The sequence below is a fragment of the Phyllostomus hastatus genome, unplaced genomic scaffold, assembly GCF_019186645.2.
Source record: "Phyllostomus hastatus isolate PE091 unplaced genomic scaffold, TTU_PhHast_1.1 phas_scaffold_501, whole genome shotgun sequence".
NCBI classification, from domain to species: Eukaryota; Metazoa; Chordata; class Mammalia; order Chiroptera; family Phyllostomidae; genus Phyllostomus; species Phyllostomus hastatus.
The window spans coordinates 15305983-15325219 of NW_025334033.1; the positions used below are offsets into that span (position 1 = coordinate 15305983).

The 19237-nt window shown below is 40.1% G+C and overlaps 1 protein-coding gene across 1 annotated transcript in view; it reads right to left on the reverse strand.

Moving 5' to 3' along the window:
• FBN1 (fibrillin 1) overlaps nt 1-19237 on the reverse strand; it is a 228157-nt gene that overhangs the window by 174615 nt on the left and 34305 nt on the right. The window contains exons 5-6 of the mRNA XM_045822406.1: nt 7336-7431; nt 4133-4228 (exon numbers count right to left, since the gene is read on the reverse strand). Of these exons, the coding sequence (XP_045678362.1) occupies nt 4133-4228; nt 7336-7431 (192 nt within the window). The remainder of the gene's footprint in view (nt 1-4132; nt 4229-7335; nt 7432-19237) is intronic.

The following is a 19237-nucleotide window of genomic DNA, read 5'->3' on the forward strand; positions in this document are numbered from 1 at the left end:
TTTATTCTTTCTTGACCCTTCGAAGAGTCTAAAAATTGCCAAGCTATTTCTTGAACTCCTTCTTGCCTTTAGTTTCTTTAGCTCAGTGCTCTCCTCGTTCTCTTGGTTCTCTTTGTGTTTTCTCAATGTCCTTCTTTTATTCCCTTCTTCCCCATGCTTATTCTTCATTATCCCTCCCCATCTCCAAGTTCAGGTCTATCTCCCTCATTCTCCCTTTTTTCATTACCTTGAGAAGTCTCATCCATGCACATGATGCACTGTGTTTAAGAGAATTTAACAAGATTTTAAATGCTCTGCATTCTGAAGCAAGACAGCAAGAGAAAGTGTGATTCCACATAGTCTTGTTGACAGTAACTATGGTAATATACAACTAGCTTGTGTTGTCACTACCAAAACAGACACTGAACTCATTTGAATACTAATAACAAATGTTAACCTAATGCACCACTGAGTTTATGCAATGAGCAGTCTTACTGGTTACGCAAGGCCCACACAGAAAGAAGATAAAAATGTTCTGTGGGTAGTGGGGAAAGGAGGGAGCAATCAGGAAAACCATAAGTGTAAATGTATACAAAATAACTACAAGAGGAATAGCAATGGAAGAAACTGAGGGTATAAAAGAAAACACGAGATTCAATCTTCAATAGAGAATATGGCAGGCAGTGGGAAACTCAAGTGCTCGCAAGGGCTAACAAGCAAGCTAAATTCATTAAATAGGCAGGATGTATCATGATAGGTAGTGGTGGAGGCTGTGGTGAACTGAAAAATGTAACTAAAGGTATACACATTCACTTTGTAAAAAGTAAACACCACAAGCCAAACAAGTCACAAGCCTTTGCTTGTCTTCTTCTGAGGGTAGCGAGATAGGAAATAACGCTATTGTCACCTGCCCAATGAGACTGATCAGCCAAGAAAATATTTAAGCCTATTTATTTTACTGGCTAAAAGCTGCAAATAAGACAAATTTATTTCATAACCTGATTGTATTTGTTGAATGAAAATTATAATGAATTATAACTCATAATTCAAGCTTGGATTCACTATTTGTCTCCATCACAAACCAAACCACTATGTTTGTAGATTAAGATTCATTTATTGGCTTAAAGTGAGCCAGATCCTGCCAGTATCATCCCCAAAGGGTATTCCACATTCGTATCAGCTCTTTGAGATAGTCACAGGTATATCCAAGATTTCCCAAAAACAAAGCTGCTTATTCTGAGAAGTACTTGTAACTGACATTTTAAGTGTTGCTCTCCATGTGTGTTATGTCATGGCAGGAAGCTGCTGGTTTGTTGTTTGTCCGTTGCCATTCGGTTTGGGTCAAAACACACCTTTTCTGCATCCTTGCCAACTAAAAAATGACAGTCTTGTGGCCCTAAAATATCTTAGTTGTGAAAGATGGGGCCGAATTCAAGTAGGCATCAAGACTGTAAGCCATCCTCAAAGTAAAACGAATAAAAAATATCCAGGACTGGCACAAGTGAGCAAGCAGCAACTACCCCCAGGAGATTCTCGTTCATATGCGATCATCCTATCTCCAGATTTTCTGGTACTTTAAAATAAGTCCAGTTCAACCCATATTGGGTAGGTGCTATTATGCATCAGGCGTTAAGCTCAGTGTGGGAGTTAAAATGATGAAACCACAGATGCTGCAGGAGGGCTTACTCTCCACTGGGGCAGAAGCACACGAACACCCCTGCTGCTTCAGCACCATGTGGCACGTCCTATAAAAGGGGCGTGGAGAGAGTGCTAAGGAAGAACGCACAAGGAGCACTAGGAAATAGGAAAGCCTTCCGAAACTTCATTTTAAAAAATAAAAAGTCACATCTCAATTAAAATATACGACAACTAAAATATATGACAACTAGCCTAGGGAGTTAACCTAATAAACTAGCCATGGTAATAAACAAGGTAATCAGTGTACTAACTGACCACCCAAAATCACACTGAACACTTCCTTACACTTTTGGATGTATTTGTCCTGACTCAGTCCTACATTTTTATAAATGACTCTTGAAATCACAAACATACATTTGGGTAAAAGGATATATTGTCTCTAATTCTTTAAAGGAGTAAGCAAATGACTCTCACAAGAGCAGAAAACAGTGGAGATTCTACAAATAGAAATACAATTCTAGAATCCAGAAGACTCCCCTCACCCATGTGGTGAAGAAAACTGTACTTATGTATCCCTCTGCCATCAAAGGTCTGGGACTGTACTCATGGGTGGAACAGGCAAAAGGTAAAGATTCAAGAGAGCCTGTTCTCTGATCCCCAGTCTCAACTACTGCAAAAACCTGAAAACCTGCCATTTAGGGATTAATTTTATTTAGATGCCGTGAAGATTCTATGGGACCAACATATACTTAGATTTCAGTGCAAATTTCAGGAGGGAAGCATTTAAAGACACTCCAAAAGTTGGAGGAACCCTTGAGTCTCCTCAAGGTTAAAACTGGTTAATACGCTAGTTTTAACTAGTTTAGTAACTTAACCCATTCATATCATTTCTTAATTTTGGTCAAAAATCAAGTCTTCAAAGAAATATCTGTGGAAAGATTTAAATACCATGCCTTCTTTATTTTTTATTGTGTTATCATCAATATCTGAACTGTGGGTATCAATATCCTTTGCAGCAAATTATTAATCACTTTCTTGGATATAAAATGGCCTATAATTTCATCTTATTAGTGACTTTTCTAAAACAAATTGAACCTGGTATTACCTCAAAATTATTTTCACACATCATGTCTCAAGTTATACATTAACAATTTTAATCTCAACCATTTAAATCCTACAGCATCTTCATTGAGTAAATAATGAGGCCACAGACTGATACTACCTAATGGAAATATTTGTCCTTATTACTCTGGGTGCCATTAGCTCAAAGTTAATAAAAATACATCTGTGCAAGCTGTAAAGAGAAACACTTTTAAGAGAGGATTCCAACGTGGTTGAAAGGACTCCAAATGCAACGTAAAGGCCAAGAGTCCATCACACCTCAGTACCACACAGACACAATGTAACTTACCCAGTGATCATAGCAATTGACCTAGAGTTACTTGCTAAAATATGTATTGTTGCTTTATCACCAATTAACTGAATTTAAACAAACTTATAAAATTAGAAACAGAATAATTTTTCACATACCACCTTATGCTCTTTGTTTCTAAATAACATATATTCAACATCTACTTCTGAGTCTTTACTTCCCATCTTAGAATGAAAAGGTCTTCATATAACATTGGATAAAAGTGATGATTGCCATTTAAGAGGTTTATGAGTATTTTTTCCATGAATACTTTTCATGAGTATTTTTGCGGTTTTGTGTGAAACGAACCTTCTAAGCCTTCACTATAAAATGAGGAACGATAAGAAAATGGCTGTGAAAGTGGAGACAAGACGAGCAGAAAAGCCCTACCTCAGAGGGCAGGGTGGACGCCCAAGCACACTGCACACCTCTGCACATCTCAGTGTCGTAGCTGCATTTCTAGGTGGAACATTGATTTTAATTGGGAGCAGCAGTAAGCATTAGACTCGAACACAGAAAATCCACATTCAAATTAAAGTGTATTATTATGTGTGCGACCTTCTCAAATGCAAAAATGAGGGTGACTGCACGCCTCGGGAGGCTGCGGCCAGTGTGGACAAGCCACACACATGGCAGCAGCGGCCACTCTGTATTTCCACCGTGAATTTTGAATGCGGAGCTTATGTGCCACCACGGCCCCCGATAGGTCCTAACAGATCTTTGGGTATGTTTTTCTTCATTCTAAAGTTTTCCCTTTCCATACAGATGTTTTGTTTGGAGCCATTTCTCTAATTTACTAGGATAATAATGAGCTCAATCACTACCCTGATGGAAAAGTCTCCTTCTTTTATCTTGATGCCAACGGATACTTATGCACATGCTCACTACTGAGTTCCAGAGTCCACTGGAAAGAATTACTGAATAACACACATAGATTTAAGGCCACTGTCTTGTCATTCTGGGAACCTTCCCAGTGACAATTCAGAAAGCCCCTCAAAGTTCAGCAAAAGTCCTGAAGTAGCTGCATGAACCCAGTGTGGGTTTAAACCAGTAACAGCTTCAGCCACCGGAAGGTCTCTGCACTGATTCATTAGTAAAACTTACCTCTTTCGCACTGGGGTCCAGTAAAGCCATACGTGCATGCACATCGATTTGGAGCCACACACCTGCCTCCGTTGAGACAGCCACTTTCACAGACCGCTATAAAACAAGGAGAGAGAAGCTGAGCACCTTTCCCTGTGAGGAGATGCTGATGAAATAATACGTACAGTCCCCTAAAAGGATGATAAAAAAACCTAAATAATCACCCTGGTATGTGTTTCCAACAGTTACTCTACCGTCCCAGCTCCTCTGAAGTCCCTCCAAAACTTTTAAAGTAACACCCCCTGGAATAGGTGGGTTTGTAGCTGTGTTCACACTAACAGTTTCAATCCGGGAAGCATGTGAACAATGCTTTCAGTTCTGCATCTAAAGTGGTGGTTTATAAAGGGCGTCCCTGAACTCACAGATACAGGGAACATTGTGATGGCTGCCAGATGGGAGGGGAGCTGAGGGGATGGCTGAAAGGGGGGAATTGCAAACTACAAAAACAGTCACAGGGATGTGAAGTGCAGCCCAGGGAATACAGTCAATCACACTGTAATAACTCGGTGTGGGCTCGGATGGGTCCTGCACTTGTTGGGGGAATCACTCCGTAAGTCCTACAAATGTGTAATTGTAGTTGTATTTGAAACTAATACAACAACTATGTATGTCAACTGTAGTTGGAAAAAATCTTTAATCTTTTAAGAAAGACATAACTGAATGGAAACTGTATGTTAGCAAGCTGACTCTTTTGTTTAAGATTTACGTTTAATTTCCAGTAGGGAAACTGGCCCCTCTGCTGTTACCCTACAGAAAGGTGGCACGGTCAAGTCACACAACTAACTGCAAATGACAAACCAGTAATACTGACATTCAGAAATTTACACACCATCCTGGAGACCCAGTGAGGGTTATAAGAGAATCTATGGAAAATATTGGTGAAATAAGTCCAGAGATGCTTCAGAGAGAGACATTTTACATGCCAAAAGATGCATTAAAGTAGGAACTGAAAGCCCATGCCCTGAACAGCTCTCTCTCTCTCTCTCCAATTTCCTGCAACGCTTTCATGCATGGCCTCCCCTAGGCATCGTTTCCACAGATGGTAGTTTCTTCCCCACCAAATGTGCCAGTCCTACCTGCTCTTCAAAGCCCAAATCAAATCTCACTCATCCATGAGGCTTCCCTAATACCTCCATTTAAGTTCATTCCTCCTTCATACAGCCCCATGCATTTTGTTATACCCATGTGGCAGTCATGCAGTTGAGCCATTCAGATCTCCCTCCAAGAGAACCCACTCTAAGGAGCTTGGTTAGCCAACAGCCTCCAGCTGCAATACCTGTTGTGTGTTAGGCTTTGGGCTAAACTCTGTCGGGGACACCAAAGGGAGCAGAGGAGATACATAGCAGCTCCTTCTGATCCCTTTTCCAAAAATGCCTTTGAAACCATTCCTAGCCAACCTTCTTTCTAGCCATGGTCTTGATAATAATCTTCCTTCTTCCTGCTTCTTCCCCTCCATACTCCAGACCCAGTGATCTTTCTCATTGCAAACCTTTGTTAAGTGTCCAGGCAGTGTTTCATGGCATTGAATGCATGGGCTGTGAAGTCAGACTGCTGGGTTTCAAATTCCAGCTTTGCCAGTTACTTCCTGTGGAGCTTTACACAAGTTACTAAAGTTCCAGTGCCCCAGTTTCCTCATCCGTTAGAAAGTAATAAAGGCCTGGAACTCAAAGGGCTGTTGTTATTGTAAATGAGTTAATACATGTGAAGAGTTTGAAAATGTGTTCAGCATAGCAAAAGCATAGAGTAAATAACTCCATAGATGAATGCTGTTGCTCTGGCTGTTGGTGGTTGTTATCTCACTCCCCTTGCCTGGCTCCAGTTTGGACAAAAATATGGTATGCATAAAGACCCTCAAAACCTGGCTCACGACTTCCGTTCTGACCTGACCTCTCTTCACATCACTTCCTTTTGCCCTGAAGCTCTAGCAACACCAACCACCTGCCACATTCAACATCCATGCTATGTCATGTTCCAGTACTTTGGCCCCTACTGGCCATCTGTGCAGGAGGCCCATCTTCCATCATCTGACAAGTGTACCCCTAACTGACCCTCGAGGCCCAGTCGGACTCGAGCACTGGGTAGGCCGTCCTGCCTCTTCTCCTCTCCAGGCCACACCAGTGAGCTGCACAGCGCTCAGTCACTGCAGTGTGTGGGGGTCATGAGGGCGTTATTTTTGGTTTATTTTTAATAGCATTATTACTCATACCAACTATACATATACACAATGGTAAAAACTGGAAACAACATGAATAAATACTCATCATTAAGAATTCATTAGATAACAGTAAAACATCCATATAATGGAGTATTATGCGACCACTAAAATGTATTTTAAAATGCTTAATAACATGGAACATACTTCTAATAAAATGCTGAGGGAAAAACTAGTATGAAACAGCATGCAAAGGATAAGATCTCATGTACCAAATATGCATTAAAAGACTAGAAGGTAATATCTGAAATAATGGAGTTATGGATAATTTTATTTTTTATATTTTTTAACTGTTCCAAATTTTCTGCAGGGTATATATATTTATCTTGGTGTAATTTGTTAAAAAGCTTTTAAAAACAAATTTGGGGCTTCTGTAAAGCACAGGGACTAATAGAGAACAAACACTCAGTGAACAGTACTTATGAATAAACCAAGTAACTGAACACCATACATATCATACCTGCTACAGTAGTGGAATCAAGACTGGAAAACTAGAGAGATGCAGATACCATTAATGAAGAGAAAGGACATGTTTGAGGAGAAAACAATACTGATTTTTGAAATACTTTATTTGAGATGATTCTTGAAAAATGCAGGTGGAGATGTTCAGTGATCAAGTGTAAGGTATATAGATGGAATGAACAATTCTACACCCTCGGTGGTGACTATAAATCAAAAAGATGAGCTACGTGGGGTGGTGAAGATAAACCAATGAAAAATGATTCCAACAGCCCATTCCCAATGTTCCTGTCAGAAATCCGGTGCTAAGTGTGTTGACTAAATGATCTGTTTACCTGTAAGAGTCTCTGGACATCTGTGAAAATATCAGGTCCCAGGTAATCAAATAAAATTCATCAGTGCTTATCTCTGCATTCTTTTGGTCTACACATTTGTCTATATATTTGTCTACATAGACCAACATCTAGAATACGTGTAACTATGGTTTACTTACGTTGTCCACAGTGAGTCCCTATGTATCCTTTCTGGCATATACAGTGATCATCACTGCAGCTACCTCCATTCATACAGCGAATATTACAGTGTTGGACTTGAAAAGGAAAAAGAAAAAAGAATAATTAATTTTGCAATTTAAGTATATAGATTGCAATAGTACACATGGGTTGATTTGTAACAATGTAAAGAGAAAATAAAATGATTTATCAAGATTCATATATTTATTCAGAAGTGACTTAATTGAAATGCTAAATATGTTATCTTTTGTGTGTATAAAATAATTACAGTGCATTGTTGGGAACTGCCCTGCCTGGTATCAGAAGCTGTAACCCCCACTAAGGCTGATGGAATGACCTTGGAACCGTAAACCACCAAGGAGACAAGCTTATCTCCCTGGCAGGAGCTCTGCTTCTGCTACTTCATCCATAAGTGGCCTCCAATGCTTGGTCAGTTAGCCAATGGTGGGTAAGATTCCCCAAGGGAGGAACGAATTAAGACAGGCACGATCACGTGGGAGGCCCCCAAGGAAGGACTTTGGGGGCTGCAGCAAAAGGGGGTGATGGACCCTTGCCCCTCGGCTTTGTCATAGCCTGAGTCCTCATTGTCTGCAAGAAAATCTCCTAATCTCTTGGCTGCCTTACTTCTCTTGATCCACCTAAGTCTGGAACAATGACAGAGGGTGGTACAGCCCTGTGCTGGAAAGGGCAGGTTCCCAGGGTGATCAGTCCTAAGTAAGAATATGTAAAATCCTGTGAAACCTGCTTTATTTAGAATGCTCTCAATTGAATGATAAGAGTTCAAAGAAGAAGTAAGTTTGTTCCTTAAAGTTTTTTACAGCTCTTTAGCTATCTGACCTTGACTCAAAATAGACCCTCAGAGTTCCTTGTTATTTGATCTTTACTTCCTGGTAATGAGCTTTACCTGAATTCCTGTGTAAATGAACCCAATAAAAGCCATTGAGGAAAAGGCTCTTGGTCCTTCTCCTGTGAGAGATCGGCCACCTTTCCTCCCTAAGCAGATCATGTCTTGGTAGACTTATTCTAATCTGTGGCGGATGGGGCGCTCTGAGGCAGAGCCCCCTCACAGTGCATGTAATTGTTTCTTTGATATTAACTCTAATTATGCTCAATGACTTCCCTGATATAGCAGAATTTATCACTCAATAGCATTTCTGTAATTTATATCCCGAAAATAGTGTTTTTGAGTAACCATATGAGCCAAGATTAACATGACAATAATTTTTCTTTTAAAAGATTTAGAATCCCAGGTAGGTGCCCAGGAGAAGAGTCAGAGTGGCAAATTCCAAGGATCTTTGTTAAAAGACATTTTGGTGGCAGCAAAAAGAAGGGAAAAAGACCTACAACAGCATTTAGTACAAGACTGCCTAATAGTGGAGATGGCTGGACTTGGCTCAGAGAGAGCTGCTTGTTTCAATAGCAACCTTAAACCAAGTAAGACCTGCAGTGCTTGAAATTCATTCTTTATCACCTTGTCACCTACAGAAGTGGAGGCTTTAGGACCCAGGACTGAAAGACCACAGGCAGATAGATAGATCTGAGATAAGGAGACCCTAGAAGAAGCTTGAGTAAAAGATACCTACTGTTGAGAGTGACAGCAAGGCATGGGCTCTCACTTCTGTATTGTTTAGGCTGTGTCTATATCAGTAATTCAGTTGTAAGAACACTTTCAAAATCGTAGGCTGTTCCTTAGTCCTGCAGAAACAGTAACTAACCCCCTTGGAGAAGACTGAAGGCTTGATTGAACTCATCATTAATCCTCATTGACACATCCTTCTACAGGGAAGCCAGGACCAGGCATGGCAGGTTTGGCTTATGCTGCCCTGTCCTCCAAGCTGTGGCAGTAAATTCCTAGAGAAGAAGGCTCCACAATTTTTCACAAGGAGAGAATCTTTTCTTCTGTGCAAAACCAAAACTCAGCTCTGTATGTTTGCTCCTCTACTCAGTCTTCCCGGAGCACAGAGCCCAAGTCTCCTCCCAGGAGCAGAGAGCACACTCCTCCAGCAGCCACCTTCTTTGGCACCCCTTGTTAGGATGCTCAGCACAGTGCCAAAGAGTGGCTGCTGATGTCAGGAGAAAGGGACATTTCCACAAGGAGCTACACAAAGCTCAGCATGACAACAGGAAAAGGAAGGTGCCAGAACTCAATACTGATTAGACCTTCCCAGAGCACCAAAGAGTTAAGTCAAGTAGAAAGTGATGCACCATGGCAAGAACATGTCACACACACATTGAAACACCATCAAAGGCTCACTATCCCTCCTGTATGAAGAACGACCTCCATCTCTCAGCATTCAAAGCCCCCCACAGGGGATCCCATGGGCCTTTGAGAGCTCCTTTACAAACTCCTAATATGTCGTATGACTCAGCCCCTGATCTACTTCATCAATCATTCATTCACTCAACCAATATTTCTGAGTGCCTACTATGTGCCATACAAAATGCCAGGCACTTTGTTTTTGCTGGTCTCTTTGTGGACTCTCCTCTTTAACCTGTTTCTTTGTCTCTTTTAACTCTCAACTCCCAACATAAAACAGACACAGTTCTCACCAAATACTGAAATCCTACTTATCTCCTAGACCCATTGCAAATGTCTTTTTCCCTTTGATCTTTTCTGATTTCTGTTCTCACCTCCCTCTAGATATGAGCCCTCTTTCCTCCGACTCCAGAGTACTTTATACATCTCTTTGGTTATGTATATTATATATCCAAACCTATTTTTTAAAGTTATTAAAAAATCCTATCCTCAGTCCATTTGTTCTAAAAGCTTCTTGCGAGTGGGAAGCATCAAGATGATTAACTATATCCTCAACAAGTGCTCAGAGTAGTCTAGACCTTGCCTATTTGTAGATGCTCTATAAAACTTTATAAATTAACACCTATTTATGTAAATCATACTACCTGATGATGATATCAAGAGATATGCTCAAAAATTGAAACTGAGAATGTGCCCTTTGTGTCCTAAGCACTTATACAGCCCCAAGTGGGTTGCTATTAAATATATTTTTATCTTCATTTCTCCATGTATGAAAGCAGAAATAATTCTTTTGTTGGAGAATTGTTATAGAAGTCAAGAAACCCAGGAAATTGATGAAAACAAACTGTTATTTTGAGGTTCCTATGATTCTATTAAAACATCTCAGCCAAAATGCTTTTAACTAAAAAATTATCTTCAAGTACACAAAAGAAATGATTTGGTGAAAAATTTGGATAGTATTCTAAGTAGGTCAGGAAAAGGTGTATAGTTGCTTTAAAATTTGAAGTTAAACTTAGCTTTATCCTATCTTAGCAAAACAGAGAGGACTGGGAAAAGCACAGGAAATGATGTCATCTGTCAAGCAGCATTGGAACTCAACCCACAAACTGATTTCAATTAAAGCGGCCCATGCCAAAAGCTAATTTCCATTCCCACATGAGCAACAACACCATTTAGCTACTTTGAGATAAAAAAGCTAACAGTAGTTTCAATAGTTACTTTACATTATTTGTTCAAATTAAAAAATAGAATGAATTCTTCTTTCCAGGAAGAATGGCAAGTTTATATTCAAATGTAATAAATACAATAAAAACCTCTCTAATTTGTTTTTATATATTTTCTGCCCTGCCTTTCAAGTGAAACTTTTCTAGCATAAAACATTCTTTTTCCTTTAAAACATAATATCACTTGGTCAGACTTATGAAAAATAAGGCATGCTAGTCCAGTGGTTTAAAAAGGTTAATGAATCAGGGGTCCCTGACCCAGGGGAGCAAGCTCATCAACAGATAATAGGATCTTAATCACACCTGCTTTGCTATAAACATGTTCATCAAAAACGCTGAATTCTTTGTGAGTCTTAGATCTTTAGGGGAGAGCAAGTACTCAAGACTTCACTACACAGCAGGAACAGTTCAGAGTTTAGAGAGCATGTATACACAAATTGGTTTTCTTTTTGATTGAGTTCTGTCATGGATGCATATTTTAACTTGGATGTCAACAAGAATTCCAGATGTCTGACAATTTGGAGACAAGTTCAATGTCTCTAAAAAGGCCAACTGAAAAATAAGAACTCTACTTAAACCCATAAAGATGTTGTAATTTTATTGGATGCTCTACATTAAGTCAGAATGTGTTCCTAAACTCAGTCTGTGTAGAGATTTTACCAGAAACTGAAAATGCTGGAGGAGTACAAGTGTCAGCATGCAGGCCTACGCTCCCACAGGAAGTGTCTGAGGCTCCAGTGAGGACTTCCCCTCAAAGGGTTTCAAGTAAGGCTCAACATCCTAGAACTACCAGGAAACGTTGCCATTAACCTGAATCCATGTAGGATCCCAAGTGAATTTTGTTTGTTCCAGATGTCCGTCAGTCTTGCAGTCATTCAACAAGTACTGACCAAAACACCTTCTATTTGACAGGCTTTGGGAAGAGGAGAAGAAACTTTCTTCTTTTTTTTCCACATTATACTTTTTACTTTTGTTTTTTTTTGCTTTTTAAATTCTTTATTAACTTTTAATGTATGTTCCCATTATTATTTAGTCGCCTTAATACCCTCCTACCCCCAGCAATTACCACACTATTGTCCATGTCCATGAGTCCTTTTTCCTTTTTGCTCAATCCCGCCACCCTTTTACTTCCCCCCTCCCCAGCTGTCATCCTGCTCTCCATCTATGAGTCTTTCCCCATTTTCCTTCTAAGTTCAGTTTGTTCATTAGATGCCACATATGAGTGAAATCACATGGTATTTGTCTTTCCCTTGACTGGCTTATTACCTTAGTATAATGTTCTCCAGGTAAAGTAATTTCAACTACTATTGAAAAACGTAAAATTTTCTTCTTTTTTATGGCTGAGGAGTATTCCATTGTGGAAACTTTCTTTACATTAAAGCCCAGTACAGATTAATTCTTTGTTTTTAATTATATTTTATTGCTTATGTTATTACAGTTATCCTGATTTTCCCCCTTTGCCACCCTCCCCCTAGCAACCCCCACTCCTTCAGGCAATCACCCCACCATTGTTCATGTCCATGGGTCATGCATATAAGTTCCTTGGTTACTCCATTTCCTATACTGTGCTTTACATCCCCATGGCTGTTCTGTGGCTACCTATTTGTATGTCTTAATCCCCTCACCTCCTCACCCATTCCCCCCACAACCCTCTCCCATCTTGCAACCATCAAAATACTCTCTATATCCATGATTCTGTCTCTGTTGTTCTTGCTTGCTTACTTTGTTTTTTAGATTCAATTATTGATAGATACATATTTTTTGCCATTTTATTGTTCATAGTTTTGATCTTTTCCTTAAGTAAGTCGCTTTAGCATTTCATATAATAATGGCTTGGTGATGATGAACTCCTTTAGCTTTTTGCTTGTCTGGGAAGCTCTTTATCTGCCCTTTGATTCTAAATGACAGCTTTGCTGAGTACAGCAATCTTGGCTGTATATTCCTGCTTTTCATGACTTTGAATATTTCTTGCCAATCCCTGCCAGCCTGCAAAATTTCTTTAGAGAAATCAGCTGACAGTCTTATGGGAACTGCCCTGTAGGTAATTAACTTCTCTTGTGGCTTTGAAGATTCTCTCTTTATCATTAACCTTTGGCATTTTAATTATAATATGTCTTGGAGTCTGTAGCTGTCCACTGGGTACACTGACCTTGGGATTTCCAGTGTTGCAGGTCAAGTTCAGCCCCCACCTGTGTTTTTCCTGGGGCCACACTGACTGATTTATAAAGCAACCTGAGATGGCTGCTACTCGTGCTGGGCTTGGAGATTCCCAGGGAAAGCCAAACCGTGAATCTAGACTGACTGACACTAGTGCCCAACCTAGGGCTCACTGAGGCCAGCTGTTGCTTGTTTGAGAGGATTTAGGATGTTGTGAAGCTTGAGCCAAGACCAGCCATTCATATGGAAAAGCAGCTTGGGTGGGCCCATAGATTGGATGGGGCAGATTCTCTGGGGATCTCCAAGGTGGGTCAAACAGTGTTAGCTAGGTTGATGGAGTCTCAGATATGGCACCAGCTTGCTGCCTCTGTCGGAGGAGGACTCATAAAAGAGACAATGGCCTCTGCTTGCCTTGATGCCAGACACTTCAGTTCCTTCCTGTATGCCACTGGTACCTTCAAGCTGCTACCCCCATGCTGGAGTTCAGAGAGAGTGGGTCTAAACAGGTAAGACCATGTATGGGTTCTTTAAAAGGGACTGTTTGGTGTTCCAGAAGTTTCTTCCAGTAACTCAATCCCCACTGGTTTTTGCAGCCAGAAGCTGTGGGGACTTATCTTCCTGGCACTGGAACCCTGGGCTGGGGGCCTGGTGTGGGGCTGGGACTCCTTTGTTCCTGAGATATCTTTCCTGAATTTTTATCCACCAAACGTGGGTAGGCGACCAGCCTGTTCCATGTCTGAGCCCCTCCTACCAGTCTGGATAGATGTGGTTTCTTTAATCCTATACTCATCAGACTCCCATTCAACTCGATTTCTGATATTTCTGAGTGATGATTGTTCTATATTTAAGTTGTAATTGTGATATAGTTTTGCACAGAGGCAAGCCATGGCTGCCTACACTGCTGTCTTGACTGGAGGTCCAGATTACTTATTAAAATGACCACTCAGAAGGAACAATGTGAGCATACTACTGGAACAAGAGCTGCAGGGCTGCACTTAGGTCTAAGTACCCAGGCAGTGATTTTCTTTGGGATGCATGAGGTTGACAATTATTCTAAAGACCTGCCATTATCTTGGCAGGCACAAGGCACAGACAGAACATTGGGAGCAACTTGCAAATAAGCATCTGTATGGCAAGAGATGATTTTAATTTAGGAACTAGGAAAAGCACAAGACAGACAAACTAAAGAACAGGGCTAACTCATGGACTCCACACCTGAGACTACATAAGGGCAACCAGAGTCACTGCAGGATGAAAAGATTTTCATGGGAAGAGATGACAGCAATAACATTCTTCTTAAGTGCATAAATATCCCATGCTGCCTAAAGACACACCACTCAGAAGAGCAACTTAACTAAAATATCTCAAAAAAACAAAACAAAACCCTAGCAGAGCTGGAAAGGCAAGTTATATGATAGTAGTGATAAAGGCGTTTCCACACAAGACAGACTAGAAAGGAAAGAACTCAGCTGTTTCTGCAGACCAGTCCGGGCAGATTCTTCCCACTCATTTTCTCCCTGTCCATATAAATCCCACACATCCCTAAAAAACATTTCAAAGAGTCACTTCTTGCAGACTAGCTACAGCACCTTCCCATGCCTGGAGAGTGATCATACTTTTAGCGCGTGGTTGCACCACACTCGCTCAGATGCACTAACACACTGCTCTAGAGCTGTTAACCTGGCCTTCTATAACCTTCCCAGTTGGATTCATGTTGGAAGTACAAACAATCCAAATTCTCACTGAATTTGAAGTAAATTGAGAATGACAAAATTAAACCAAGTAACAAGGAGTTCCACATAGTAAAGATGTCAATACTTTCCAAAATGACACACAGATTTAACACAATTCCTATCAAAATCCTAGAAACATTTTTTTAGATATGGACAAGACTGATCTAAAATTTATGTGACTAGGCAAAGGAACCAAAAGAGCTAGCACAATTTTTAAAAAGAAGAATAAAGTGAAAGGAATTAGTCTGCTCAATTTTCAAGGCATCATATGGCTGCAGCAATCAAGACTGTACAGTACTGTAGAAGGGACAGACATACGGGTCAATGAATAAAACAGAGAACCCAGAAATAGATCTACATAAATATGGCCAACTGATTTTTTGGCAAAAGTAATTCAATGGATAAAGTATAGTTTTTAAGAACTAAATGTTGTTGAAGCAAGTGGACATCAATAAGTCTCAACCTTGCACCTCACACTTAAATGATCTCAACATGGATCACAGATGCAGGTATAAAATGTAAAACTTTGTAAGTTTTAGGGGAAAAAATAGACAAAACCTTCAGGATCTAGGGCTAGGCAAAGAGCTCTTAGACTTGACACCAAAAGCAAAATCTATTAAAGGAAAATTTGATAAACTGGACTCATCAAATTTAAAACCTTTGATACTTCCGTGAAAAACTACTAGAAAATTGAAAAAAGCTAACTACAGAGTGGAGGAAAATATTTACGAATCACAAATCTGACAAAGATTAATACTTCAAATATACAAAGAACTCTCAAAATTGTAAAATACCAAGCAATCCAATTAGAACCTAGGCAAAAGCACAAAGAGACATTTCACACAAGAAATATAAAGGTGACAAACAGGTACATGAAAAGACATTCAACATATAAGCCAGCAGGAACATGCAAATTAAAACCACACTGAGATATCACTACATACCCATCAGCATAGCTAAAATGAAAAATAGTGACAACTCCAAAAGCTGGTGAGGATGCAGAGAAATTAGGTCATTTATACATTGCTGGTGAGGATGTGAAGTGGTACAGCCACTCCAAAAGCAGTCTGACAGTTTCTTAAAAAGCTAAATATGCAATTAATGTACAACCCAGCCATTGCATTCCTGGGAATTTATCCTAGAGAAATGAAGACTTATGTTCACACAAAAACCTTAGATAAATGTTCATAGAAGCTTTGTTTAAATAACCAAAAAAAACCCCACAAAAAACTGTAAACAACTCAGATGTCCTTCAGTGGGTGAATGACTAAACAAACTGCGGTGCATAGCATGTAATACTACTCGGCAATAAAAGGGAACAAACTATTGATACACACATCCAGAACAGCTCTCCAGAGAATTATGCTGAGTGAAAAAAAAAAGGCCAATCCCAACAGATTACATACTATATGGTTCCATTTATAAAACATTATTGAAAGCCCTGGCTGGCATAGCTCAGTGGATTGAGCTCAGGCTGTGAACCAAAGTGTCGCAGGTTTGATTCCCAGTCAGGGCACATGCCTGGGTTGCAGGCCATGACCCCCAGCAACTGCACATTGATGTTTCTCTCTCTATCTCTTTCTCCCTCCCTTCCCTCTCTGAAAATAAATAAAATCTTAAAAACAAACAAACAAAAAAATTATTGAAATGACAAAATTATAGAATTGGAAAATAAATTAGTGATTGTCAGGATTCAGGAGAACATAGAGGCAGAAGGAAGCGTCTATGAGAGGGTAACATGAAGAGTCCTGGTGATGATAAAAATTCTATATCCTGACTATATCAATGTCATTATCTTGGTTGTGATATTGCACTAGTTTCGCAAGTTGCTAACATGAGGGAAGCTGGGCAAAAGGTACCCTGGTTCTCTATGTATTATTTCTTACAACTTGATGTGAATGCATACTTATCTCAAAATAAGAAGTTTAATTTTAAAATTTTTAACAGCATAAAGAATAAAACAATATGAACATGAAATTGATCTCCAAAATCTAAAATATAAAACTTAGAGAACATATCTTATAATAATATATCATTTAAGAAGATCATCTATTTTATATTTATATATATTTATGAGGAGTTTGAGTAAATTCATGGATCAGTCAACTGTGACAAGTGTTTATGAGAATTAGGATCACTTAGGGCCCATCTGGCCTCAGAGACTAATAGAGTAGAGAAGGGTCCTAACAGAGCTGGAACTAAAGTCTAGAAAACCCACTGACCTAACCAATCTTCTCTTTTTGCCCCAGTGCCTCAGTGCCAGTGGGAAGACTCCAAGTAGATTAAGGGAAGCCACGTCCTCCTGATTTCTAAAGGAATGGCTGACTTGCACTCTGGACCTTCTGGAAATGCAATCTCTCATTCAGACCACTAAGAGATCATTTCCTATTTTCAGAATCACAGGATATTCAAGTCAAAAACAACTTTAAAAAAACAATCCTTCTTTCATTCTTTTCATTTTCAAATGAGAAAACTAAGGCCTCAGAGGTCCTACAACTTGCCTAGACTTCCTTGACGCCTGTCACAGAACAAGCACAAAATCTCTAATAGGAAATAGTGGTGAGGTGATCTAAATTTACCCTCTTTTTATAGAACCACAGGTAGTAAATGCAAACATTTCAATAAATTCAGTTATCCTTCTGCCAGCAAGGGAGTTAGCAAAAGTGGTCTACCCACATTTGCTGTCTACTACACCATGGCCAGAAGATCTACAGGAAGGTATAGGTCTTCCCTAGAACATCACTTCAAAAGATGAGAAATGAGTTCTGATCAACCCTTGAGTACCCTTAATTTAAAATGTTCTACCATCTTTAATTCTGCAAGTTGTTTAGACAATACTAGTTCATATAAAGTCCAAACCGATGACATTAAAGGTTTCAAATGCCTCAAAGATCCTGATGATCGAAATCCCCCTCTTCACACTACTCTCATCCAAGAGCTACTTGGGGACTTTTTCCAGTGTCCCAGCATCATAAATGGACCCAGCCCTCTTCAGAGAACATCATCCACAAGTCTTAAACTTCAATCTCTAGCCTAAACCTGGCCACTGGATTTTACCACTTCCGTACCTCACTGCTAGCTCGAGGTCTACTAGGACCACAGCTTCTCCCTCTGATCTTGTTAAGAGCTTATGGCCACATCTCATTAGAGATATATCATTACTTGGCTGAGAAATCACTAGTGACTCACACTATCATTGAAGACCTTCCCAGCTGGATTCTCAGTTTTGCCACCTGGCTAAGTTTTCTTCCCCCAGAGGACTGAAGGACCAATCTGAGAGATGGGTCTATTCCCAACATGAAATGCAAATTCCTCCCCCCACCCCAAGGCTCTCACTCCTCAGCAGCAGCCTGAGGGTCATCCTGATGGGGATGGAGACATCCAACCTGTTCCTGTGCTGCCGGCTGTCTCCTCTGCTTCTTTCTATTCCTCCAGCTCAGGTGCCCTTGATGCATGGAATGAACCTTCTGTTGTGTGGAGGACACACACTCAGTGCAGTAAGCAAATGAGTCCCAGCCTGGGGGCAGTGGGGGTGGGTTCTACCCCAATCTACACTGTCTGTATTTAGTGCTAGACTGTTTCTGTTTGGTTTCCACCAGAAATAAATTCTGAGACAATAATTTGAATGTGAGTAGTTTATTTTGGAAATAATTTCAGGAAACACTGATAAGAGAGTGGGAAAGTGAGCCAGGAAAGAGAAGGAAGTTAATAAAGTACATTATCAAACCTATTCCTACTGTGGGCAAGTGGGAAACTCCAGGAGGCAGTGCAGAACACACCTCATAGTTATGCACACTGAGAAGCAAGGAAATGAGGGCACTTTTCCAGCACTCTCCATCTGTCATTGGTTAAAAGTTGCTTCTAGGACCTTTAAACAACCCCGTCACCCCCAGCCTTTCCATCTTGCCCTGCATGCAGACCTGGCATGCTCCCTGGCCAGGAAAATTTTACAATGGTCTCAGGCAGAGTCATCCATGTTCACCCCTGAATGCCAAGGCACCAAGAGGGTCTGCTACCAAGTACTAGTTGCCTTGTCCTATTAAATGACTTGTAAGAGCCATGCTTAACTGTTAGGACTCAATGAGTAATGAACATTGACCACACTGAAGCCTCTACTTGCAATAGACAAAAAAGAGAATTTCTCAGAGATTCTACAGAGCACCAGGGAAAGGTTTCTACTATTAAGTTCATTTAGAAAACTCCAAATACCATTATATCCTTTTCTTACTGATAGATTCTACAATACTTTCCCTTAAAACCTTGTCAAAAACATAACACACCAAAGAGGAGTGCATTCTCTCAATAAAAATGGGAAATTGGAAAGGAACCCAAGTTTTTTGTCTTGGTGATGGTCAAGGTGTTGAAGAACATGAACTTCAATTTTGTTAATAACCAATAATGACTCAACTCGTTCCCAACCCCTACATTTCCCCTAATTCACTGCTGAGGGCCTCATAGTTAGAGAACAAGCAAGCAAAGGTTCTGAGGAAAGAACTGTAAACACTTGTTTGGC